This window comes from Lynx rufus, unplaced genomic scaffold, assembly GCF_022079265.1.
Source record: "Lynx rufus isolate CCGP_SWC_20201006 ecotype Redwood Valley unplaced genomic scaffold, mLynRuf1.p SCAF_3, whole genome shotgun sequence".
NCBI classification, from domain to species: Eukaryota; Metazoa; Chordata; class Mammalia; order Carnivora; family Felidae; genus Lynx; species Lynx rufus.
The window spans coordinates 128,729,224-128,756,821 of record NW_025814845.1 but is presented as its reverse complement, the minus strand read 5'-3'; the positions used below and the strand labels follow the sequence as shown (position 1 = coordinate 128,756,821).

Here is a 27,598-nt window from a genome sequence, read left to right as displayed (position 1 = left end):
CTGTAACGAGGACGGGGAACTGGGGCTGGGCAAAAAGCAGCTGTGTGAGGAAGGGCAGGGACGGCAGAAGGAGATGGGGCCAGTGCTCTGCAGACAGTCACTGTGAGCAAGATCTAATTCTCTAGTGACTTGAGGATCCAACCAAGGACTATAACAGGTGATTCAAAACTAATTGCAGGGGTGCCTGAGTGGCTCAGTTGGTTAAGCATCTGACTCTTGATTTCGGCTCAAGTCATGATCCCAGGGTTATGGGATCAAGCCTCACATCATGTTCCACACAGAGCATGGAGCCTGCTTAAGGTTCTCTCTCTCTCTTTCTCTCTCTCTCTCTCTCTCTCTCCTCTGTACCTTCCCCATTCTCTCTCTCTAAAATAAAATAAACAAAAGTAATTGCAGATTATTAACACCAAGAACAAGGTAAAAGGCACTTGAAACATACACACATGCAAAAAAACAGATTAAGACTCTAGACAACATGTAAGTCTCCACCTGACAACACATACAGACAGATACAGACAGAATACCATTTTAAGGCATATCTGTTTGACAGTTTTTATTTTTCCCCATCAACTAAATCTTATCTTGTCTACTACCTTAAAGAAAAAAGGTAGTACCACCTAAATTTTGTCCAAATCTTGCTTCAGCAACATTACTGAATTCAAGAGTTTTTTTTAATTGAAAACACTTATTTTATTGGATTAGTAGTTGGATCCAACTCACAAATAATTTATTTCTAGTGACAATGCAACAACAGCAAGTCCAAAATGTATCCAAAGAACAGCACAGAAACCTATGCTTTCAGAGTCGGCTACAATGCATAGAGGAGTTTTCAAATCTAGTCTCATTTATATGAGCAAAAGCAAGTACATGCGTTAAAGTAAAATGATGCCACGGGAGTGAACATCAGGTTTATCCAGCCACGGTTCCTGACCCTAATCACGTGGGAAGCAGGCACTAGAAGAAAACAGGAGACACAAGACAAGAGCCAAGAGAGGTAACAAAGAGAACTGGAGAAGAAAAATGAGGGAGACTGGAGTTAATGTCCTACAGAGACCCCAGGAGGGAGCGGGGTTTGGTTTTCCCTCCCACTCACATCATTTCCACACCCCTGAGACGCTGTCCTCCCCACCTGGGGGTAGCCTGCAGGAGCTCAGCTCCTGGTCTCAGGTCGCATACAGGGAGCGAGGCTGGTCACTGAGGCTGCGAGACCAGGTTAAGGGACTTCTAAGACATGGGGAGGCAGAGAGGACAGGGAGAGAGTGGGAAAGGTGGAAGCAGGCTCAGGTGCTGGGACTTGACCCATGGCATGCTGTCCAACCAGAGCTTACCTTTGCTTTCTCTATTTCTCTGTTACCTCAGACAGGCAAAGGTGGACCACACATAGCAGTAGTCCCCTGCAAAGCACCCCGTGCTATACTCGGGCCACAGGGCACCCGTACCCTGGCTCTAAATGAGGGGGCAGCCCAAGTCAGTGACCTCGATGAAGCCAGTCCAGAGGGCAGGTACATTCCCAACGCACGAAAGCCCAGTGACATGGCTTGAACAAGAGGGCGCTGGGCGAAGCCCCAGCCCCACCCGACCTGCCTGTCTTGGCAAGCTCCCCGACCTGCGGTGTGGAGCACCTGGCTGCTGTCTGCTCTAAGCGTATGCGCCTCACCTTTATCTTCTTCGACACCTGCAGGCCCAGCAGGAAGGCTGGGACAGGGAGGTTCTGCATACTGTGGGACATTATTCACGTTTCTGTGGAGAAAGTGAGAGAATGAGGATCTACTCATTTCTTCTGTACAAGGACATACCAAATTTGTTCACTGAGTTTTTACAGACATTCTTCCCACAAGAAACATAAAATACTAGAGACACAATGGTACACAGCCAGAAAAGGGCTGAGGAATAGTAAATTCCCAAGACCCAGCAGAGCCTTTTTTAAATAAACAACAAAACAAGTTTAACTAAGGTAGCTAAGGTGAACTGCAGATTCACCATCAGCCCACCACCAGCCGGCAGCAAGTATTAATCCCTAATTTACTTTCTACCTCTAGCAAAACAGTTCACAGACAGCTTTGTCTCCTATGCTGAGTTTCCTTCTTTACAACCCCACCAATTTAGTTTTAATGACAGCCTCCTGTCCTCTCACTATGTGACCAGCGCCTAAGGAAAGGTGATCACGTGCCCACTCTGAAAACCTCTGCCGGCTGCGTACCCTCCTCTTCTCCCACTCAATAAAAGCCACTTGTTGATTTTGTCCCATGCGGTGGCAAGCATCACACAGAATTGTTACCATGGGGGTAGCTGCTGGGGTCTTGCAAACTTCCCTAAGTCATGGGCATCCAGTTTTATTTCAAGTTGTAGCAGAGCGTTGATGACCCCCACCCCTACAACTACTGCAGTTTCTCTGTCTGCTTTCAGGAACAAGACGTGTTCCAATGTGGCTACGTCACTGGGCACCCCAGAGATCATGAAACGTGTTTCCTCGGGAGGATCCTGCCTCCTGAATGATGAGCAAAATTGGACTGTATTTTCCCACATCCTTAAAAAGTTTTCCTATTTTCACCCGCAGAACCAAGTACAAGGAAGAAGCAGTGACAGAGGAAAAGCAGTACCTACAACACACTGTCAAAGCTAGGAAATTAAAAACTCACATGGGATTGCAGATGTTATGAGAAAGATTCAAGGAGATGGGAGTTTCTGAAGGAAAGTCATTTTGGGGAACATTGTCTCCTGCATAAAAACAAAAACATTATCATTATGTTTTACACATGTAATTCAACTGTATTATGTATTAAGGAGCAGATGGCTAATACCTCCAACCCCTAATGAGCAAGTTCTCACTTTAAAATGATTGTCACATTCAGTAATTTTATTTTATTCTTTTAAATTATTCCCAACATTTATTTATTTTTGAGAGAGAGACAGAGAGACAGAGTGTGAGTGGGGGAGGGGCAGAGACAGAGGGAGACAGAATCGGAAGCAAGCTCTAGGCTCCGTCCGAGCTGTCAGCACAGAGCCTGATGTGGGGGTCGAACCCATGAACCGTGATATGACCCGAGCCGAAGTCAGATGCTTAACTGAGTGAGCCACCCAGGCACCCCTCAGTGATTTTATTTTTTAAAAATCTCTATTATAGGGGTGCCTGGGTGGCTCACTCGGTTAAGCATCTGACTTCGGCTTGGGTCATGATCTCACGGTTCATGGGTTCAACCCCCACATCGGACTCTCTGCTGTTAGCACAGAGTCCACTTCAGATCCTCTATCCCCCTCTCTCTCTGCCCCTCACCCACTTGCACTCTCTCTCTCAAAAAATAAACATTAAAAAAAATCTCTATTATATTTATCTTCATTGAAAAGTTACTGAAATTCAACACTTAAATTTATGAATTTTGGATTAATGGTGTTTTAATTTTGGCAAAAAGCTGAAATCATTAATATCATGTAACTTTCTCATAGGGGTTTTTCTGATAAAAGAAATCTTGCTATATAAATAGATCCCTGCAATTTATAAAAGTAATACATATTTACTCTAAGAAATCTATGAAAATAAATGTAAGTTTAAAGAAGAAAAACAGGGGGCGCCTGGGTGGCTCAGTCGGTTGGGCGTCTGACTTCGGCTCAGGTCATGATCTCTCGGACCGTGAGTTCGAGCCCTGCGTCGGGCTCTGTGCTGACAGCTCGGAGCCTGGAGCCTGTTTCAGATTCTGTGTCTCCCTCTCTCTCTGACCTTCCCCCATTCATGCTCTGTCTCTCTGTGTCTCAAAAATGAAAGAAAGAAAGAAAGAAAGAAAGAAAGAAAGAAAGAAAGAAAGAAAGAAAGAAAGAAAGAAAGAAAGAAAGAAAGAAAGAAAGAAAGACTGCCATTTAACATTTAGATATATTTCCTTACAATCTCTTTTATGTGTACGCATACATATAAAATTGGGGTCATGCTTCACATATACGTTGTCCTTACGGTCTTTTACACCATAATTATGCTGGGGACATTTTTCTGACAGTATGTAACCCTCAAACAACTTATAAACTACATATTAAGCCACTGTACAGAAACACTATGAGTAATTTTTGTCATCTTGCTCTCTCAGCCTTTCCCCCAAGCAAAACTGCATTTCTATTTTTTGTTAGTAAGGACTGATTTTTCAGAATCTTATGTTTGCATCATCAGGCAAACTTTGTCTTCAGTGGTGGATGGAGCTGGGCTTGGTGTAGGCTGTGGAACTCAAGCTTCCTCAGGCCAAACATATCCCGCTATCAAAGCGCGTGTACCTGCCTGCCTTCATCTGAGCCTGTGTGTCTCCATGTGGGCGACAGTGTCTCCTAGAGGGGGGCAGGACTGCTGAGTTTCTTGGGGGTTGAGAAGATCTTATCTTTTTATCCCTAAAGCACACTACACAGTAATAAACACTGCCTATCAGTGATATTAAAATTTTACGGGGGGTCATTAAGAAAACAGTGTCTCAAAAGGCTCCTGGGGAGGGAGAGGATAATGAAAGAAAGGCTGAGAAATGCAGCTTGAAAATACGTGCGTGGGTGCTTTCTGTAGGTTTTTACAGTTACTAGGGCCCTGGTCTCTCAGACAAGACCTTCTTTTATAGGTCTCACTGCCGGTGGGAGACAGAGAAGAGAGGACAGCCGGGAGGCTGCTGAAGGGAATGGTCTGTGGCTTGAAGCGGCCTGTCTTGGGGGGAGGAGACAGGGTTCAAGCAAACTGGGGTGTGGAACAGGCTGCCAACCTCTCTGTGCCCGGGACCTCAAATCTCAGACTGCACGGGGACACCAGCCCTGGCCCTTCAGGGTTACTTGGAAGCAGTGTGAGTGTGATGGTGAACAAAGGCCTCACAAATGTGAGTTTCTCAATCTCACCCTTACACAAAGACTAAGCTGAAAATAACAGTGAAAAGGAATGAATTCCATCTTTATATAGACACAGAGCTTTAAAATAACATTAAGTGAAAGAAACAAAATGCAGAATGATATACTGAAGTATGATTTCCCTTATGTAAGTTGAAAACAATAATTCTATACTTTGTTGATGGCTATATAAATGTAAGATAAAATATGTACTAAAAGAACATGTACCAAGTTCATGACAGTGGGCAGTGACTCGGGGAGGCCAAAGTGGAAAAGACTATAAAGCACTATTAAAAACAAAAACAAACCCAAGGGTAAAGATAGCGAAAGTAAGAGTAGTTAATTCTGACCTTTCCCAAATCCTCAAATTTCTCAAAAATAAGAGAAGGCCACAATGTTCACAGCATTATTCACAATAGCCAAAACGTAGAAACAACCCGAGTGCCCATCAAAATGAGATATGTGCATGCAACAGAGTATGATTTGGCCTTAAAAAAGAAGGATGGGTGACCCTTGAAGACATTATGCTAAGGGAAATAAGCCAGACACAAAAGGACAACCACTGTATGATTCCACTTAGACACCAGAGTAGTCAAATTCATGGGGACAGGAAGTAAAGGTGAGGCTTCCAGGGACTGCAGGAAGTGAGGAATGGACAGCTGTTGTTTAAAGGTACAGAGTCATGGGGCACCTGGGCAGCTCAGTCAAGCATCTGACTTCGGCTCAGGTCATGATGTCACAGTTTGTGAGTTCGAGCCCTGTGTCAGGTTAGCTCAAGCCCAGCTCTGGGTGAGCACGAGCCCTGCTTCAGGTGAGACCCACTTCTCTCTCTCTCTCTCTCCCCCTCCCTCTGCCCTTTGTGGGATTCCCCCCTCCCCCTCTCTTAGATAGATAGATAGATAGATAGATAGATAGATAGATAGATAAAGGTGCAGAGTCTGTCTGGGGTGATGGAAAAATTTGATGGTGGTGATGGTTACACAATATGAGTGTACTTAGCACCACTGAATGGTACACTTAAAAATGGTAAGTTCTGGGGGCGCCTGGGTGGCTCAGTCAGTTAAGTGGCCGGCTTCAGCTCAGGTCATGATCTTGCGGTTCGTGAGTTCGAGTCCCATGTCAGGCTCTGTGCCGACAGCTTGGAGCCTGGAGTCTGCTTGGATTCTATGTCTCCCTCTCTCTCTGCCCCACCCCCTCTCACACTTTGTGTCTCTCAAAATAAATAAACGTTAAAAAAAATAAAAAAATGGTAAATTCTGTGTTATATATATTTTACCATAATAAAAACTTGCAAGTGAAAAAAGGAATGCAAAAGTTCTTTGAACTGTGTCAAAGATAGACATTAAATGATGGTGATGATGGTGATGGTGATGATGATGATTTAGGGAGAGGGAAAGGAAGGAGGAAAGAACAAAAGAGTGAATGAAATCCAAAGCTAAGTAAATACTCCAATCTGCAGTCCCGCATGTACTCCAGGCCCTGGAAAACAGATCCAGGTCTCATACTGGGCTAGGCAGCAGGGCAGGAGGGAGGACAGATGGGAGGGAGGGCAGGGGGGAGGCGGGAGGCAGAGGCAGGAGGGAGGGCAGGTGGGAGGGAAGACAGGAGGGAGGGCGAGAGGCAGGGGCAGGAGGGAGGGCAGGAGGCGGGGGCAGGTGGGAGGGAGGGAGGCCGGGGCAGGATGGAGGATAGGTGGGAGGGAGGACAAGAGGGAGGGCAGGTGGCAGGGAGAGCAGGAGGGAGTGAGGGCAGGTGGGAGAGAGGACAGGATGGAGGGCAGGTGGGAGGGAGGGAGGACAGGTAGGAAGGCGGGAGGCAGGGCAGGACGGAGAGCCGTTCCCAGGGCTGCGTGTACTCCCAAGACTCACCACCTGGCAGGAAGTGCTGACGGACCACCGCGGGCTTCTTGTCCCCGTCAGAGCTGCTGCTGCTGCTGCTCCAGCTGCCCCAGCTGCCGCGGCTGGCCCGAACGCCGCCCGAGGAGCTGCCGCAGTCGGAGCTGGAATCTGAGCAAGACTTCTCCACACACTTCTTGCCAGTCTTCTGGTAGTAACCCTCTGCAGGAAGGAAGGGAGAAGTCATATCTCATTCGAACAATTTTCAACTTGATGCCATGTCTACTCAAAGGAGATAAATGAAGTTATGAAGAAGGCCACGTTCACAGTCAGGGTCTGCTACCTCTGCACATCTAGCGAGAAGAAAGAAGTTAACTACAACCAATAACAGGACTTTAAGAAACAGTGAGGGATGGGCTGTGTCTACTCTGCCTGCGGGATGGGTGATTTACACCTGGCTGGGGCTCAGACTGTCAATACCAAGCATACCCTTGATCTAAAAGTGGTTCTGGAAATAAACACTCTGTGACGAAAACTGAGCTACTCGATCAGACTGGAAATTTATAGGTAATTTCTCCCTCTCTTTTATGAAGATACCTCCTAAGAGCTTCAACGTACTGGGGCACTGGCTGGCTCAGTCAGTACAGCATGCAATTCTTGGTCTCAGGGTTGTAAGTTCAAGCCCCATGTTGAGTGTAGAAATTACTTAAAAATAAAATCTAAAAAAAAAAAAAAAAAGAGCTTCAAAGTACTATTTATGTGTGAGTGGAATGAACCCCCAAGAAGACCAAAAGGCAACACATGTGTCAAGGGAATGAATGAGAGGACAGAGAAAGAAATTCCCGAAATCTGCCAGCCATGTGCATCGAGGACATGGACGTGTGTCTGGGAACACGGTGTTGGCAGACAGGACTACAACTCCCCCACACCGTCCCCCAACACGTGCAGTCAACTTCAGTGGCCCTGGAGCCTCCTGCTACCCCTTAGTCTAGCTCGGACCTAGCTGTGGGTGCCCTCTACCTCTCACTCCCAGAGGCGCTGCCGAGAAGTTCTTGGGAGGGACAGCAGCCTGGCTCTGCAGGAACTGCCTGGCTTGGGTGTGTGAGAAGAACACAGTTCTCACCCGGCTGTCCCCAGAGGGAGCAACCACCGTTCCTTCAGCACTGAGCAGGAGGACAGTTGAGAATGGCCAGATTTTAGGGAGGAGGGGACAACACTCGAGGCCTGCCCGGGTTCAAAACAATCTCAGGTTTACAGTGTCATCCTGACAGCTTTCCATTCAGGCGTCAATAACCTAAGTTGCCTCTGAAGCGATAACCTCATCAAGGTGCCGTTTCTTTACAGTGGCTACTTCCTGGAGGAACCAAAAATCCCAGCAGTGCTCATAGCTCAACAAAGTCACACACCTGCCTCTTCCTGTGCAGCAGGTAAACTGCTCCCAACGCCAGCATCTGTCTTACAAATTTCCCCCGGGTTTTCCTGTATACACCAGTTTCGAACATTGATGTCACTGCTCAGCTCAGGCCTTTCAAATGCATTGCACACAAGTTTTAATTCACTCTGTTCAGAAGGCCTAGAAGAACCACAAACAAACAAACAAACAAAAAAATCACATCCACATGTTATCATCCAACCATCCTTGCTTTCCATGAGACTTACCAGAGGCGAAAATGAACCTGGGACAACCCAAGACCTCTGCTCTTCGTGTTTTGGGGGAGAAGACACTGAGTAAGGGAGTGGTATCAAAAAGACAAAAGATTTTTGCTGTTTTAGAACTACAATCAATCTTCAGGTCATGATCTCATGGTCTGTGAGTTCGAGCCCCGCGTCGGGCTCTGTGCTGACAGCTCAGAGCCTGGAGCCTGTTTCAGATTCTGTGTCTCCCTCTCTCTGACCCTCCCCCATTCATGCTCAGTCTCTCTCTGTCTCAAAAATAAATAAACGTTAAAAAAAATTAAAAAAAAAAAAAAGAACTACAATCAATCTGGAGCTCATTTAATCTACTCTATACTTCACAATGAGAGGAATAAAACTCCACAAAGTTAAATAAGTGATGGAGTCCCTCCGTCACCTCATAAGTGGCAGGTCCAGGTCCAGAAACCAGGATTCTTGGCTTTAGTGACAGGTATGATTCTTAATAGATGAACCTGCTGCCTGGTGTCTGGGGGAAGGTACTGAGCGTTCATTTATATCTCTTCTCATCCATTCATTTAGCAAACATTTATTGAGTGACTACCATGTGCCATGTATTGTTAGGAAAGTTGTGCTTACAAAGCATAAAGTTCTTTCCCCAGGGAGCTCACAGTCCAATGATAACATCTCTCTACTAGACCGTGAACTGGGGGAAAGAACTGTAATGGTTTTGTAAACGGCAAAATAGAAATGGGTAGAGGACGCCACAGGAGTCCACAGATTGCTATTCACATCGTCTAACTGCAGTACCTCACGTCAGGTTTGTAGGATGCCAATTAAGAAGACAAAATATGTGAGCTACAGCACATGATTTCATTGGTTTCTGACCGCTCAAAGTAAAGACTATAACAGAAGAAGCAAGAGCCAAGGAAACAGACAATCCAACAAGCACCCACTTCTCTTTTTGTAAGTTTACCCATTTATTTTGAGAGTAATCAAAATAGGTGAGGGCCCCCCAGCTACTTCTTAAGTATCATATTCTCAAAACATTCTGATTAGTTACAAGCTACTGGAAAGTTCTATTTTAAAATTTTGTTTCTTGGGGTGCCTGGGTGGCTCAGTCGGTTAAGTGTCCGACTTCGGCTCAGGTCATGATCTCATGGTCCGTGAGGTCGAGCCCGCGTTGGGCTCTGTGCTGACAGCTCAGAGCTTGGAGCCTATTTCAGATTCTGTGTCTCCCTCTCTCTCTCTGCCCCTCCCCTCTTCATGCTCTGCCTCTCTCTGTCTCAAAAATAAATAAACGTTAAAAAAAAAAATTTAAATTTTGTTTCTTTAGCATGTCAGAAATATCCTTGTAGAAATATATCATAATGCTTAATTGGTGAAATTCCACTCGAATTTTGTATCTTCCTGTATTTTCACATCAGGAAAATATAATAGTTTAGAGTGACCTAAGTCAATCAACTTTTTATGAAAATACATGTAAAAAGAATAAAAGGTGGGGGGCGCCAGGGTGGCTCAGTTGGTTAAGAATCCAACTTTTGATTTGGCTCAGGTCATGATCTCATGGTGCATAAGATGGAGCCCCTTGTCGGGCTCTGAGCTGACAGCACAGAGCTTGCTTGGGATTCATTTTCTCTCTCTCTCTCCCTGCCCCTACCCCACCTCAAGATAAGTAAATAAAACATTAAAAAAACCCAAAAGATATAACTTTCCTTTCCACAAGATACCACACTGCAGCTTTTAAATAATTTAGCCTAAATAAAATGGTAATTGCTAATCAACAATTAGTATTTAGTATTAACAACGAACTAGCAGTGAGTCTATGCTTTTTTCCTATTTGCACTTTGCTGTTTGCTCTGAGTGAGCCAGGGACATTGGAGCTGCCTGACCTTTCCCCAGCAGAGTGTAAATGAGAAGGCTTGGGGGGTGGGGGGGGTGCTGCAATGCTGAATCACAGGCTCCGGACAGCAACCACCTAAGCGACCCAGAGACAGACACTGCAAGCAGCACCATATGTGCCCCCCACCCTCCCATGCCAGGGTCCTTGCCTCAGTGTGGGCTGTGCTGCCAGGGTCCCCTTCCAACAACAAGCGGAACGGCAGCATGGTGGAGCCCCTTCCCCAGGAAGATTTGGAGCCACTAGAGAACAATCTGGCAGAAACACATTTAAACACCTAGCTGTGCTCATTAAGAAAGAAATTCCCAGATGCCTGAACTCAGAAGAAGAAAAAGCCAGAGTGGTGAGGATGTACTCAGGAGGAAAAAGGCTTTAAAGCCCAGGGGGTAGGTTTCAATTCCTCTCAAAGACAGTTATATACAAGAGTCAGGGAGCTGGAACTATTCCTAAATAAAACTGGGGTCCTGGGAAGGGGGTATTGTCAGTGCAAGGGACACCTGAAAGGCTCCATCCATGGACTTAGGGAGGAAAAGGCAGGAGAAAGTGTCTCTACTAGAGGCTCTGGGCTTGTGCATATGTTGGGTGTTTAGATGTCTAAACCAAGAAATCAAAATTCAGAAACTATACCACCAGGTAGATTTGAAGTCAGAATGTACATACATACTGGTGACCCCTTGAAAAAACAAACCAACCAACCTCAAGCTGAGAAATTCACATAATATCAGATTTAGAAAGATATTTCTGAAAAGCCAGAATGTGGGATTCCCACAAACACTATCCAGCGCCTTCATTTTACTGATAAGAAAATGAAAGCTCAGGGATATTAGGTGAGCTACAGAAGCAAGGTTTCCAAAGAAGAATATCACACTGCTTGGGTTCCAATTCAGACCCTGCCCCTTACCAATTCTGGGGCTGTAGGCCAAACACAAAATGTCTGGGCACCTCACTTACTGACGCTGTAACAGAACCCAGCTTCTGCAGGACTGAGCCTCAGGTTCCCTGAGTCATGACTGTTATCTTGTTAAGGGGCAGGGGAATGCAGGACCCCTCGCGGGTGAGAGCAATGCGGGGGTAGGAGGCCTGAGAGCTCCCAGCTGTCTTCTCTGTCACCTGGCCCACAAACACTCCTGCAACTGCATTGCACAGGCAGAATGAAGTGCCGGGCACAGAGGATGCCACGCTTTTTCTTTAAAACCTCCCAGAGCTTTGAGCATTTTATAAAGTAAAAACATGAAAACTATGTTCACTTTAAGGTACTATTTTAGGAAAAGAAATGAAAACACATCCAGGATATGTATTAATTTTAATAACATTTATCTCAAAATACAAACATTGAGATCTATTCTCTGTATCCAATACAACAAAAATAAGATTAAAAGATAATAGCTAAGAATAAAATTATAGATTAAAAAACAGATGAAAATTTTAAAGAGATCGTAAAAATTACACACCTCAAGACCTGAGCAGTACCTCTTTTCTTGTTTTTTCTACACGTTCGATTTTTATTCCAACTCAAGTTTTGTAAATTGCCTTCTTTCTTTTCCTGAAGCTTCTTCCTCCTATAAGGATCTTCTTGCTAAAGAGAAAAAAGAAACCTTAACTAAAGGTTTAAACTGAAGACCAACTTCATATGAATTCAGAATGTTCCAACATGGGTGAAAACAGAGACATACATTTCTCAATCTCTAGTTTGTTTTCATTTCCCTTCCTTCTCTACCTTCCTCAATCTCTGCAAAAAGAAAAAACAATCATTGCCTATAAAATTCCAAACAGGCTAAAAAGGAAAAACATCTGTTAGCAATTTAGGGTCAGCTCGCTGTTAATCGGCAGCAATAAATTCTCCAGCATTCACCTGTTAATTTGGTATGTGCAATTCTCATGAGTTACTACTGAAGAAAAGTCACGTAAAAACTCAACTTAGGAGTAATTTGTGTATTTATGTTTTTATTTGTTTACAGAAAAACTTTAGGAGGACAGCCAAATCTCCACTGAGTATGCCAAACTAGTTTAAGCTTTTGTAAATAAGGCAAGAATATGCTTGATGTTTTAAATGTGGTTCTGAAAAACTTAATTTAGCATGAAATTCGTATTTTTATATATCTACACATTATGTACGTATGTGTATATACGCATATATACATACGTGTGTGTGTGTGTATACATATATATATATTTTTTAATTTGGGCCTTTTCCTCTTTTAAATGTTAGGCATAGTCCGTTAAGCCAAGAGAAGGGGGATTCCCCTGCCCCTTAACATTTTGAAGTAGCTCCTGCCTTAGAAGTCCTCTAATACTCTATTTCTCTTCCTTCTACCACTCTGCCTCTTTGAAGGTTTTTTTTTTAATGTTTATTTATTTGAGAGAGAGAGAGAGAGAGAGAAAGAGAGAGAGAGAGAGCACAGAAGCAGAGGAGGGGCAGAGAGAGAGAGGGAGACACAGAATCCAAAGCAGGCTCCAGGCTCCCAGTTGTCGGCACAGAGCCCAGAGCAGGACTTGAACTCACGAACCATGAGATCATGACCTGAGCCGAAGTTGGATGCTCAACTGACTGAGCCACCCATGTGCCCCAAACTCTGCCTCTTTACAGCAGAGGCACTGTCAGCAGGTGGGAGAAGGTACAGAGCTCACTAGGGCTTGAAAAATGCATTGTTCCTGGACATCACAGAGGCAAATCCCCCAGCTCAGAGAGTCCTCTTCCTACTGACCCTTAGGATTCACCTTTCATACAGAATAAAGACTGCCTCATTTTACCTTCTTTTTTGAGAAGTTTGGTCCAGAAATCAGAGTAGGAATCCATGGCATTCTAGCATACACCTGACTAATACACATACATGACTTGGAAGAGGAAAAGCAGAAGGTTTCAAATGCCTACATGTTACATATCTGGGGTATCAAAAGCCTCATGTACCTATTACAGCAAGAGGCTTACTACAATAAATACTAGAAATAAAATGAAACTGCAACTGTACATGTGGTAGGATTATGGGCTTTGGGGGTTCTTCTTAATACTCCTTTAGTTTCTCTCCCAATAAGTATGTATTAACTTTTTCCTGAATCTGAAGGTATCTGAAAAACATGACACGTTAAACACACAAAGCCCTATCTTATAGGATTTTATGCTAACTGCTTAAGTTAGACGCTAAACACATTAATAACATATGATCAGACATTATCCAAAGTTAAACAGTAAATACGTGCCATATTTATTCACATACTATTCCCTGTATATTTCTAACTTTGGGGAGGAAAGTTTTCCTCTCCCCTCCCCTCTCCACTTAAGGGCCAAGAAAGACTTTTCAACACAGCAAGTACTTGAGCCTTTCTGTCCCTCCAGAGTCACATACAAAGAAAGGATCTGTCTCTAAGTGGGGTCAGAGAAAGAGTGAGCTGGTCAGTAGTCACTCTGACACTTGGCTGCCTTTCTGCACTCAATCTGGTTAGATTTGTCATCCTGTGCAAACAAGAGGGACTACAGAGACATGAGACTGGGTGGTCAGAGGCATCGTTACGGTCTCTGAATATAGGCAAGAGTGATTAACGAGAGTGCGGGGCACGCTGGACTCTGGTGAGTGGAATGACAGAGAAGCAGAGTGCGTGAGCAAACACAGACAGGAACAGAAACAGGGTGTGGACAAGAGAGGGAAAAGACTGAGGACATACTGAGGAATGAAAAACTAATGAATGGACTTGCTGTGTGTGTGTGTGTGTGTGTGTGTGTGTGTGTGTGTGGCGGGGGCTGGGGGGCGGGGGAGAGGGAGGGAGGAACAATGGGAAGTGAAGAGGAAGGGCTCCAGTCAGGCTTGGAGAACAGGCCAGCACTGGCAGTAGCAGATGGCGGGGGGCGGGGGGGGGGGGGAAGGGGCCAGGAGAGAAAACCAGACACCCAGAGCAACAGACTTGTGGAGAAATGAGAGGCAGACTAAAGGCACAATCTGGCTCTTTGCTTTCTGGTAGAGGGTGTCACACATAGAGGGAGGCAGGACCAACCAGGGAACGAGTCCGTGCAGAGTTGCAAGTAAGACCACAACTGTGAGGCCAAACAGCCCGATTTGAATCTCACTCCATGCCTGCAACTGTGATCTTGAGCAAGTTACTTAGCTTCTCTCTGCCTCAGTTTCCTGAATCTTCCTCAAAAGGCTGTTGTAAGGGTTACATTACCTGATACATAGTAAGAATTCTATAGAAGACCCGGCTATTATCACATTATTGAATTATTTGAACTAGTGAAGTTCTCTGATAGCCCTGGTAGAAGGGACAATTTCATTGATTACAGGGTGGGGAAATAAAAAGATTTCCTAAACTTTAATAAAAGCAAACGAAAAAAATCAAAGAAAACCACAGATTTCACAATACATTCTTCAAGCTGCTGTATATAAGTAACAGCAAATAAAAGAGGGAAAGGGCCGATTAAGAAAGAAATCGGATACACTATTTGATAGGCAGAGTCAATACCGTGCTGTGTGTTCTTAAAGAAAATAAGAAAAACACATGCAACAGAAAAACGGGCAAAGGACATGAAATAGAAATTTGCAAAAGAAATATAAAAGGCTAAAAACCATGAGGACTTCACCCAAAATACTTAATAATGAAGTATGTTTTTAGGAAAGGCAAATTATAGACCAGCTTGGATCTCATCTTTCCATTTTGGTTTTAAAAACCACGAGTGTATTTACACTGCATGTTTCTGCCTGCAAACACCAGAAGAGGGCTGGGGGCGGGGGGCAGAGTGCCGTTAACACAGTCTGCCTCTGAGCAGTACAAGTGGAACTGGACGAGACATTCACTTCTAATTTATTTTAAAAAATGAAAAAGATTTCAGCGGTAGGATTTTGGATGGATGAGTTTTTACTTGTTTTTCGGAATAGGAAAGTGCTGATTTTTCCCTGGTGAGAGATGCAAAGTGAAAGAAAACACAGTCGTTTCCCTATCTCGCTGATCAAGATTTTGCATGACACATGGGGCTGCTGGGGGCAGAGGAAGCCAGCGTTTCCTACACCATCCATGTGAACGTGAATCCACCTTTCTGGAACGCAATCTGGGGCACACATGAGGATACTCTCTAATCCTACTTCTAGAAATTTCTAACAAGGACACAGCAGGTATACAGGGAAGACTTAAGAACAACGTAGCTCATCATAGCGCTATTTACGAAAATAACAAGCTGTAAATTAATGTCCGGTCACAGGGGAATGGTTTAGGATTAGGGGCATAGTTAAATGACGGAATGTTATGTAACCACTGAAAGTTCCCTTTGTTTTGAATGTGAGAAAATTCAGAATTATTAGCATGATTAGCAAACCTACATCTACATAATGATGATGCTGAGGTTTTTAAAAAGTTGTATAAAAAAGAAATAGAATATAGAAAAATGTACAAAGTGGTTCATTTTGGATAGACTTTTCTCCCCGCTGCCCCTTCTTTATGCTTTTGTAACAATCATAAATTCCTTTTCTAAGGGGAAAAAAATCTGCTTGAAAAAATAAACAGCAGGGCTACGGTTAAAATTTAGTTTGTAGCTCTTAAATCTGGGCTTCAACCTTCTTTGCCAATAAATCTACAGGAATGTTCCCCATGTACTATAGACAGATTTATACAATTTTCTAAGCTGCAAAGTTAGGCCCTAAGAATGTATAAGAAAAACAAACATTGAGTGCTGCCCTTGGGAATGTGTTTATTGAGAACGACTTCTCCAAATGAACAATGAAATGGAAAGCACACACTTGCAAGGTTTTAAAGAGATGCTCTGCAAAACAGGGAGTGAGCCATGGAGACAGCAAAACAAATGAGGGACTATGGTCCCTCAGATCCTCCAGCTGGTGGCATCCTTCCTGTTGAGGGGATTGCCATCATCTTTAGGTGCAGATGTCTCTCTTACACAGGCTCCCAGGCCAGAAAAGGAAGGAGGAGCTTACATGACCCCTGGGACTGTGCACGAGCGAAGTCTGAGCTCCAGGGATAACGAGAAAAAAGAAGAGGCCCAAGCACAGAGGCCTGGGTCTGTCATGGGGGCCAGAGGCTGAGTCTGAAGTGGGGGAATGGCACCCACCTGTGACAGATGGATGCCAGCAGCACCACCACTGAAGCACAGTTCGTCGGGGCCACCTCCTCCTTGTGGCCCTCAGATGGAGGGACCTGGCTTGAGTCCCAGCTCTCAGGCTGTGCAGCCACTGAGTGATCATATCTCAGTGTTGGTTTCGATCTCACTACAGGGCAACATGGAAGTCTCCAAAGCCCTTATCAGGAGGATGTTAAGGTTCAACCCTTACCTTCTCCCATTCCCTCCTACCTCAAATTCAATGACTTTATTTCTGCTCCTGAAAGCACAGCCCGTCTTAGTCTTCTGGCCTCGCTTCCAGTACATCTGCTATACCTGCACCCTCAAGCCGTCCACAGCTACACCACCACCCGAGGTTCACACTCAGGCCCCTGCTCTTCCCTCTGTACATACACATCTCGGAGAACTCAGTGTCCTCTTTCAGTTCTAACCTCCACAGGCACAGCTCCCATTCTAGCCCTGGATCCGTATCTCCGGCTGTCACTAACGAACACGGTCATTTCCTTTCTACTTACCCCTTGTCAGTGCTTAGTAAGTGCGCTACTCTAAGCACTTACCACATGAACTCATCTATGCCTCACAATGCTAGGAGGTAGGCAGGCTATTATCATCCTCATTTGTCAGATACGGAAACTGCGATGTTAAGTAACTTGCCCAATGTTATAGAGCAAGTAAGTGACCACCTGGATTCAAACCCAACAAGTCTGGCTGCAAAGTCCATGCTCTTAATTTGCAACATTGCTTTGATAAACATAAAAATGAACTCATAAGTCAGAATTCCCTATCTTCTAGTTAGCCAGACTTAAAACCCTGGAGTTACTTTTGCAAGTGATTGTATAAGAGAAGACAGCTCCTCTCCTCTGTGCAATTAGGTGCAGCGGAAGTCCTATTAGTTTTTCTTCTAAATTCTTACCTTCTCTTCCTACCCTTCACCCTTGCTCCTGCCCAAACACAGCCTTACATCACACCTCCCAGCAGAGTAACAGCCTCCTTATGAGAAGACAGCTGGTGCCCATCTCTGCTCTCTATAACCCAGCCTCCAAAACATTCAGACTGACCCTCCAAAAATGCATTATCCACACATTCATTGAAGCATTTACTAAACAACTACACTTTATAATCTTTGTAACAGCCATTCTGCCCGTCTTTGTGAAACTGAACTGAAAAATACTCAATTATGACCTTCAAGAAACTCACAGCCTATAGGCTATTTTCCACCACCCATCCACATGCCAGTTCAGAAACCTTCCATAGCATCCATCATTTGCAGCAGGGTCCCCCCCAAACTGGCCACCCTTCAGCCAAATCCTCTGGCCAAACCCTTCAGCCAAAAGAACTTTGTTTGGACAGATGTGCTTTTAAAAATCTGACTCTGAAATTTATTAGCAAGCAACCCACTACTGTCCAATTCTCTATAGACATCATCACTTTGATTGCTGTGCTCACCCAGTTCACTATTTGTGCTTCTGGCTGAGGTCTAGGGGATAAAGTCTAAATTTTCAATTGGTATGCAAAGGCCTTTCCCATCTGGAAGGTCTCCCACTCTTCCCTCCCATTACTTCCCACTCCTGATTGAGCTTCTTCTCAAAGATGATCTCCTACAGCTCCCAGTTATGCTGTGGGCTTCAGGGGTGCCGCTGCCCACCTTCCCTTCTTTGCCTGTCCACGTTTCTATCTGAAATCCCTTCCACCATGGACTGATTGGGGCACTTGACTACTTAGAAATATCTTGTCCTTCTTTAAATGCTGCAAACTCCCAGTTTGGAATGTCTAGGATATCTTTATTTTGTATCATTTTCATGTTATTTAAATGAAAACCCATGTTGGTTATGAAGTTTAAGCAAAAATAGAAGAATATAGAGAAGGAAAAAAGAATCACCCCAAATCCCACCACCCAGAAATAACCAGAGTCTGCCACTGATTATTTGGCAAACCTTATTTTTTACTATCTCTCTATGAACCTACATACACAATAGGATGGCAAGACAAGTGACAGGAATGATTCATAATATTGGAACGATGTATTATTTTTAAATAAAAATTTAAAGCTCAGTTTTATTTGAATTTAACAAAAGTAACTGAAGTAGAACCCAGGGAACTGCCAATGTTCAAATAATCATTTCTTCTTTACTAATTGTTTAATGTTAAGAAAGATAGTGAAGGGCATTTTCATTAAGTTTTCACCCTATTAAGTGCTATGTTCAGTTTTATACAGTATGGACTCTCTACCAAGAAAAATAACATTAAAACTCACTATCACCTACCATTCAATACCATCTCTCATTTTTGCAGATGGTTACCTTTTCGTTTTAAAATATGCAATCTGTTCTGTAATTATAATTGCTAACTGTTTAGTTTTAATTGCGGGTGGAAAATGGACAGAAATCCCACAACAGACCTTTAACACAGCTTCAGTAGTCCTGGGTCCTTATTTTCACTTCTAGCTTAGTTAGTTAAATTTCATTAACTTCATTTTTTAAGAAAGACTCATGATGAACTCACCTGTGTGTAAGGATGCTGCTGTCTTCGCACTTAAGTGTCAACTTGGCTGGAGTATTATTGCTCACATTCTCATTCTCTCCAAGATATGGCTCCCTGTGCCCTGGCATGAGATTTTTCTACCAAGTGAGGCAAGCCTGAGCTGGTGTTTCTCCATCTTCCTCACCTCCTTGCACTGTTCTTTAGGCTTTAAGTTCAATAACAATAGCCAGGCTGTGCCTGTGTCCATTGCTATGTGTCAGTTTTTCCTGGTGTACCCCGTGTGCCCTTTTATTCTATGAATTCCATTCTTCCCTTGTATCAAGAAAATTTTCTTCGATTTCATCTCTGAATAAATATGTTTCAGATCTATTTCCTGGGCCATTTACTTAAACACTCATTATTCTTCTGTTGGACTGGTTTTGTCTTTCTTTGCCCCATATCTATCACCATCTTTTCTCTAACTGCTTCCAGCTCTTCAATTTTTTCCCTCACACTCGCTCTGATTATCTTAAAGCCTTTCTCGGGGTCAAATAATTCAAGTTTTGGCTACTGTCTGTGTAACGTCATTTGGGTCTTCATTTCTTAGCTTTATAATATCTCTTTTAACCTCATCCTGGTGTATTGATTTGCCTTTATAAAAGCTCTCATTTTATGGAGTTCATTTTCTATAGTGAGAAGTATGAAGAGTTTTCTTCAGGTCTCTGGATATGTTTTCTTCTACATTAGGATCTTTACCTGTCTTCTATGTTCTACTCCTTTCATTCACTTTTACTGTGTGTGTGTTGGGGGGGGGGGCGGTATACAGTGTATATCTGCATAGTTAGAATGCTATGTTTTTCCCACTGGGCTTTTACTAATACACAGATAGCTCTGTTCTGAAATAAAGTAGGTAAAGTTTCCTAAATACCTTTTCTACCTTTCTCCTTCACCTGTTTGCTTTTGCCTATGAGATATGGGGCTGGGTTCTGCTCTCTAGATGCTCTTTGGTAGGCTACACTAGAGAGAAGGGAGAGGGTTTGTCAGGACAGTGTGCAACTATGTTCTCTTTTCTGGGAACCTGTTGCACAAGCGCCCACTTGCTTGAGCTAGATAGGCATCTTTCCTGTGGATTTTGGCCTATGCTTCCAACTCAGCAAGAGCAGACCCTAAAATGGATGTTGGGTAACAACTGGAGAAAAGGGACTGGTTCTACTCCACCGTCTTTACCAGGAGTTAACCCATCTGCTTAAGAACAGCTTCCCCAGAGAATAAAAGATAAAAGCTATCTGATGTTACTAGACATTATCTTAGCGTCTCCTATGGAATTAGAAGATAAATAAAACTTTCCAAACACCTCAAACTCACCACTTACAAGTACAGATTCAAATGCATAACTAGCTCCCTCACTGAAAAGTATGAAACATACGTGGACAGTCACTAGACAGATATTTGCTCTCTAAGCCCTAAAAATGGGTTTTGTCCTAATAGGCAAGAGAAAAAGGAATACAGACCTCGACTGAAGGTATGTCCTGTTTCTCAAAACATACGTCTTCTTTAGATGCTTTGTGGATCTTCTTTTCTGAGGAAGACTTTGTGTCAACCTTTTTCAAAGTTTCACAGCTGTCTACTTCATTCTTGACAGGCACTTGCTGGTTATTCCCTTGAATACATAAAAATGATTTAATCTTTAGCTAATTATTTCCATTCACATTCCCATAGTTAAATCTCTTTCCCACACCAATCTAATTTAATGAGATTTAGACTTAAAGATTGTTCCCGACATTCACGATGCTCTAGAAATGTGTTGACCAGTAAAACCGTGCTTACGTTATGAGTTCTACAAAAAGTCTTTAAAAGAGATTGAGGGAAAAGCCTGAGGCAATACACCATTATTTATAGCAGCATTATACCTAACAGCCAATAGGTAGAAACAACCCAAGTGTCCCTGGACAGATGGACAGACAAACAAAATGTGCTATACCTACAGTGGAATAGCATTCAGCCTTAAGAGGAATGAATCATTGCCCAACACCGTGGGCAATATTATACTTAACACTATTGAGGTGTATACTCAAAAATGATGGAGATGGAAAAGCAAAGGAAGGAAATTCTGACACATGCCACAACATGGATGAACTCTGAAGACCTCAGGCTAAATGAAATAAGCCAGTCCCCCGAAGAGAAATGCTATATGATTCTCCTTGTCTGAGGGACCTAGAGTCGTCAAATTCATAGAGATGGGCTGGCGGGAGAGGGTAGAGGTACTCACTGCTTAATGGGTATAGAGTTTCTTTTCATGACAGTGAAAAGGTTCTGGAAACGGATGGTGGTGATGGTTGCACAACAATGTGAATGTACTTAATGCCACGGAGCTTTACAATTAAAATGGTAAATCTTATGTTATGCCTATTTTACCCCAATTTTTTTGAAGTTGGTGAGGGGAGAGAGGGGTAAAGGCCTTGGCTTCCAGTCATGACCCAGTCCCTAATTAGTTTTCAAAGCAAATCTCTGGAAGTTGCCTGAGTTTCTTCAGTTTCCTTAGTTATAAAATGAAAATACCACTTTCTCCACCTGCCCCGACTGCTACAAAGATGAAATCAGAAGACCTATAAATGGAAAGGATCCCCCACCAAAACTACATGACCCGTTTCAGGGCAGGTCCTCCTCCCAGTCGGGGTGCACCTGCCCCCAGCAACCAGGGCCTGTACCCTGTAAATGAGCAGATGAATCACAGAGCAAAAAAGCTGGTGCTGGTAGAAACCTCATGTGAAAACATGATTTTCCTACTTTTCTTTCAAGTGATTTCATGCCTAAGTGTATTTCTTCTTCCATCCCTTACTTCAAAATAAAGTCAAAGCAACGTCAACCCCACAAAAACTGGCCTCAGTGTTCTAATATGAAACAAAGCATTTCAATACCTTCTCTTTTTTTCTTGAACTGAGACTTCCCTTACCATACCTGTGCAATCTGAGAAAATTTAGTTGGCCCGGCAGCTATTTCACAAGGAAGCAGGCTGCAGGCTTGGTGATGCAAGCCTGACCTCACCTCAGCAGGGGCTCCAGTCCGGCCCTGCTTTGGGACCTGGTGCAGGAAAAGTCTGTGCCCGGAAAATGAAATGAGCAGTTCAATCCCTCCTGATTCTGAAATTCTGAAGCTGAACTCACTCAAAGCAAGATATATATATCTTACAAATAACACTTACAAGGGAAGCATGCTTTTATTTTGTTAATGGAAAATGGTAAGTATCACAGAACTATAAAAACGCTGGGAAGCATTAATTGCTCTAAGACACAAATTGGGTGTTCAGACAACTACAGAGGAAAATATCCACCATGATGAAGTGGTAAAGGAAAGAACCAAGAACAAAGGAGGCAGGATCCAAAACAGAAAAAGAAATCATAAATAAGGACATCCCTTCGGATTCTGGAAACGATACATATAAAACAGAACACATACGTTCTCCCAAAAAATGTGCCGCTAACTTTCCTAGAGTCTTAATTCGTGAGAAAATGGATTTCCTTACGTGTTCTTCCGGCCAAGAACAGCACTAAAAGTATTAGTCGTCAAACTTTCTCAGGAAGGATCCAAAGTTAATATCCAACACTGAACTATCCCCAAAAGTGCTAAAGCACTTAGTAACACCTTCTGTGGGGCTGGGAATCAGGACAAACAGTAAAAGCAATACTTTTTTTTTTTTTTTTTTTTAACGTTTTATTTATTTTTGAGACAGAGAGAGACAGAGCATGAACGGGGGAGGGTCAGAGAGAGGGAGACACAGAATCTGAAACAGGCTCCAGGCTCTGAGCTGTCAAGCACAGAGCCTGATGCGGGGCTCGAACTCCCGGACCGCGAGATCACGACCTGAGCCAAAGTCGGACACTTAACCGACTGAGCCACCCAGGCGCCTCCCCCCACTTTTTTTAAAATTTTTTTTTAGTAAAAGCAATTCTAATAACAAGTTCTTCATTGAGTCTTTGAGAAACTCTAGCATGACAATATCTCAGAATTTAGAAATTCGTTTACTAAATGGAGCCATCCAAGTCATCTTATTAGGCACGATTACTTACTTACAGTGTTATACAACTTTCTTATACCCATCTCACAGAGTCAGTGTTTGAGCCATAAAGATAAAAAACAAATAAAACAGGGAACAAGTGAACTCAACTAGAATCCTGCTTAAACTTTTATGGTATCAAATCTAATCAAATGTTATATTTTGAGTAAAAGCTAATCTTCAAGATATTAGTATCTATAAGTAAAATGAGACTATTTGAATTTTTCAAATATTCGTATTTCAGAAATTTGGAGTGTCTATTCAGTGACATCTTCCATGTATTGTTAATTCCAAGGCTTAGGGTATTATTCAATTTAAAACTTTATTATCCTTTACATTGTTATAAGCAGAAAGCAATAAAAGGGTGCCTGGGTGGCTCACTTGGTTAAGCATCCAACTTCAGCTCAGGTCATGATCTCATAGTCTGTGGGTTCGAGCCCCGCATCGGGCTCTGTGCTGACAGCTCAGAGCCTGGAGCTGCTTCAGATTCTGTGTCTCCCCCTCTCTCTGCCCCTCCCCTGCTTGCTCTCTCTCTCTCTCTCTCTCTCTCTCTCTCTCTCTCTCTCGCGCGCGCGCGCGCGCGCGCGCGCGCGCGCGTGCTTTCTCTCAGAAATAAACATTAAAAAAAAGAAAGCAATAAAATAATTGGCTGACTATTCCTCTTTCATAGTGCTGAGGCCAGCTGTGTGTCTTTAGCCTTAATTCCAGAGATCATTATTTTTTAATTGTACGGTCAAATACCGATCTAGAATTGTGATCACACAATTTAAAAATAATACACATTTGAAAAGAGACATATTTAAAAGATCATTTACGTTACACACAGAGCTCTACTCTTGTCAGACGCTCAAAAGACTCTGGAATACATAACAAATGTTTGAAAAATTGAGCTGTGGTTTGACAGGTGGATGCCAAGAAAACTGTGTGTGAAAACAGAGCTCTGAAGCATCTGTCAACAGACTTCCTTTCTATGGGGAATTTTAATTTATGACTTACTACAAGGCCTCTCAGAAGAAGGCCACAGAAAGAACAGGAAGGGGATGAGACACATTTCTTTTATTCAGAAAATAAATTCTGTGTTTTTCAACAACAAAACTGAGCATGTAGTGCCAGAGCCATTAATATTCACCTTGGAATATTTTTTTCTCACACAATATGTCACCCTCAGGAAAAATTAAAAAGCCTCAGAATAGGAGAAGGCAAACTTCCTCACATGCCTCAAGGAGGTCTGTCAGGTTAATAAAATCACTTCAGACACTCTTAGGAGACAGACCGCCTGCCCCCTTCCCCTTTTTCCAAAAGCAATCTTATCACTGAATTTGCCTCTATGGAACATTTGTGTACTTTAGGAGAAGGAGCTAGGATGTGGCAAACACACTAGCTGCTATCCCCTGAGCAAACAGAAATTCCCCATTCTAGTGGGCCACACAGGAAACGAGGTGGAGGGACCTGGGATTCCCAACCAGCCGGCGGGCTAAGTTCAACTATTAACACAGAAGCTGTTTTCTTCAGATTCTAGAATGATTTTGTGATGGAAACATGTTTTTCACAAAGTAAAACACTTTTCAAAGCAAAAAAAGAACCAACACTCAAAGTTGGAAGTGAAAATTTGGAGAGTTCTCATATACAAATGGTTTTCTCATCCTTGAGCATTCTTCACACGTTATGGACTCCCTGCCAATTATATGCCTGTTCACCATCTGCCAGCTTATTACAATGCTTTCCTTTAAAATCTGATAAAAGCACCCCAAGCCCTTGATATTACTAAAAAAAAACTCCAAATCCTATCTTCAAACTACAAATATCTTCCTCTAGAATTCTCGGTCCTTTCTTATTTTTAAAATTGTCAATCCTTTAAAATGTCTAAATTGTAAATGGATGGCAGGCAACCTATTTTTTTTAACCTCTTTGATATTTTCCTAGAATAGTGCTGTGAACAGAAAACAGAACAAAACACATGTCAATGAATGGCTTTCCCTGCGAGGAATCTCCTGCTGACATACTAATTCCGGAGAGAAATCCAGCACTGTGAATTAGCACCTCTAAGTTTGCTGGTCAGAACATGGTGGAAAGCCAAAGTTCTTTCATCAGTCCTTACTTGATCTGATCAACAATCACCCTGATACCACTTAACATACTACTGATCTAACCAAAGAGCAGTTTTTTTTTTTATTTTTAAAAATTTTTTTTTTTCAACGTTTATTTATTTTTTTGGGACAGAGAGAGACAGAGCATGAACGGGGGAGGGGCAGAGAGAGAGGGAGACACAGAATCGGAAACAGGCTCCAGGCTCCGAGCCATCAGCCCAGAGCCTGACGCGGGGCTCGAACTCACGGACCACGAGATCGTGACCTGGCTGAAGTCGGACGCTTAACCGACTGCGCCACCCAGGCGTCCCACCAAAGAGCAGTTTTTAAAGACTTCTTATTGCGAGATACTTGTTTCCATTTAAAACACAGATTAGCAATCTGCACAGGAGGGAAAGATTCTGGGCAGGAATGACATCTATGATGATACAAGCAAGTCCTTTGTTTCTGGACCTCCAATACGAAGTTCACTCACACTTGCTGAAGTATTACTATATGGCCATCTATGCTCCACTATGGGCATTAAACATCAAGTATTGGACAGGAGGGACCTGAAGCACAAATGTGAATCCTCTGACCCACTCTAGCGCTGCACTTTGGGCCCACGTCTCCACATTTTAACCCACTTCAAAGTACTGCAGTGCAGCAAAAGGTCCTTCCCATCTATCTATCCACAAGGCCATGGCCACTGCACTCTGCAGGCACATTTATGCAGATAACTAGTGGACGCAATGGGCCACAGAAGCACCTCAAACAACTATGGTTTTAGGCTTACGTAAAGTCAGCCTATGTTAGATCCTGTGCTCAGGCCTAAATAATACCAAACAAGGAAAACCCTGGTAGGATTCACCCCTAATCTCACTCTTTCACAAATGTTTTGCAGCCTGGGCCCCATGGAAATGGAACAATAGGCAGCCCCCTGCCCTACCACAAAACATCCTCAGACCAAGTATGCTATGCTATCATTTGAGGATCTGGTTGAATGCTTCATCCGGAGTGCGTGCTCACACGCCAGGTGGACAGAACACAGGGGACAGCGTCAACCCTGCAGACATGATTCCACCTCAAATACATGCACGGATACCAGGGAAACGGTACAAACTGGTTGGAACAAGACGCACCAGGAATACATGTGCAGTTGCCTGACCTTGCTCCACTCACTCGGAGGACTCCAGCTTTGAAGTTAGAGACGTCCTTTTATGGAACACATAAAATTCACTTCGGGTTTTTAACTACATGCATAAAACTCATCAGAAACTGACCAATCCATAATATTTCTCTACCCCCTCTACAGTAACAGGGAGTGAAACACATTAGATGTTTTAATAAGATCAAAGGTGACTGATTTTTCCAGATTAAAAAGTGTCCAAAATCTGACTTTTACTAGGTACAGAAACGTGCATATTAAGATGATCAGAACGGCTAAGAAAAATAAGCACGGGCTCTTATGCCAAAAGCCAAAGGGGTCAGTTAAAGTTTCACGACAATGTTACATATAGGTAGTTTTCTGAGTCCAGTCCTGCCTACGCTTTCACTAACTGCCTTTGCTATAAAAGAACATCTGTCTTTTTTAACCAAGGGACACGATTAGACAAGAATCAGGGCCAGGGAACATGAGACGGTAGCAGCTGTTAAATATAAAAAGTTGGTAAGTTTTCGGTCAGAAACATTTTATGAGCAGATTAATTTTCACAAATAGTCTGAAAATCCAAGATATAAAATAATTAGAAAATGGTGTCCATATCCTCCCAATAAAATATGACATTCCCAACCCTCTAAACACATGTACTAAAAGTACACTTCTTAGCCACGACATTCTAAAAATGTGGTGCCTCCTCCTAAGCTTTTCATTTTGCAAACCATACTTCAACATTTACACCTTTGCTTTAACTCTGTGCAAGAACTAAAAATTCAGCATCCATGATTAAACCTAAAATCACAGGTGAGAACAAATTCTGTTAAAAAAACAGACCAAAGACAAACCGGAGAGAAAAGTCATCCAGGAGGATGAAAAGATTACCATTATTCTTCCCGGAAATCTCTGGCAAGTCTGACTGGTACTGAGGTGCACTTCTTGACAAGTGATTTTCAGGTAGTTTCTTAGAGGTCTTCAGAGAACAGAGCTCTCTCTCCTTGAGCTCACCTATGTTTTCTGAAGTTTTAATATCCGTTTCCTTAGGAAACATACATGTCTGTATTTCCTCCTTCATATGACATTCTGAAGAAGGATGATTGACCATAACTGTGTTTTTCAGTGTGTTTTCTTCTTTATTCAGTAAGTTTTTGGGAAGGGTTAAATTCTTTTGCAGGTTGACATTTATGCCACTTGCGTATTTGAGGTTTATCCAGTTCTCACCCATAACATCAGCGCACACATCCTCTCTAGGGGCAGACAGGGGGCTGCCCAGGGCTGGAGTCTGTCTCTCCTCAGCAGCAGTGTTGGCACTGCTGGCAACAGGTGGGCTAGGTCTGTGTTTGCTGTAATAGACTGAGCACTTGTGCTTCTTCTGAGAATGACCGTAGGTACCGGGGCTCCTCCTTGCCGCGTTCTGGATCCTGCTTTGTGGAGTGTTTACTGGAAGACAGCTCTTCCCTCTGCCTTTATCAGAGGGGCCATAGGTATCAAGAAAGTTCTTACAATTGCTCCTGAAGAGAGGAAGAAAAACATTTAACATCAAGCCAAGTGGAATCAAACCCTACCCCTCTGTTTCTAAAGCCGTGAGAAAGAAGTGGCCA

At 43.2% G+C, this 27,598-nt stretch overlaps 1 protein-coding gene across 2 annotated transcripts in view; it reads right to left on the bottom strand.

Annotated features, from left to right (window-relative positions):
• Positions 1-27,598, bottom strand: part of TMEM131L (transmembrane 131 like) — a 168,992-nt gene that overhangs the window by 11,234 nt on the left and 130,160 nt on the right. For both annotated transcript variants that reach the window (XM_047091322.1, XM_047091323.1), the window contains exons 25-31: positions 26,883-27,508; positions 20,233-20,381; positions 11,658-11,782; positions 8,081-8,247; positions 6,708-6,896; positions 2,640-2,718; positions 1,658-1,740 (exon numbers count right to left, since the gene is read on the bottom strand). In XM_047091322.1, coding sequence (XP_046947278.1) covers positions 1,658-1,740; positions 2,640-2,718; positions 6,708-6,896; positions 8,081-8,247; positions 11,658-11,782; positions 20,233-20,381; positions 26,883-27,508 — 1,418 coding nt within the window. The remainder of the gene's footprint in view (positions 1-1,657; positions 1,741-2,639; positions 2,719-6,707; positions 6,897-8,080; positions 8,248-11,657; positions 11,783-20,232; positions 20,382-26,882; positions 27,509-27,598) is intronic.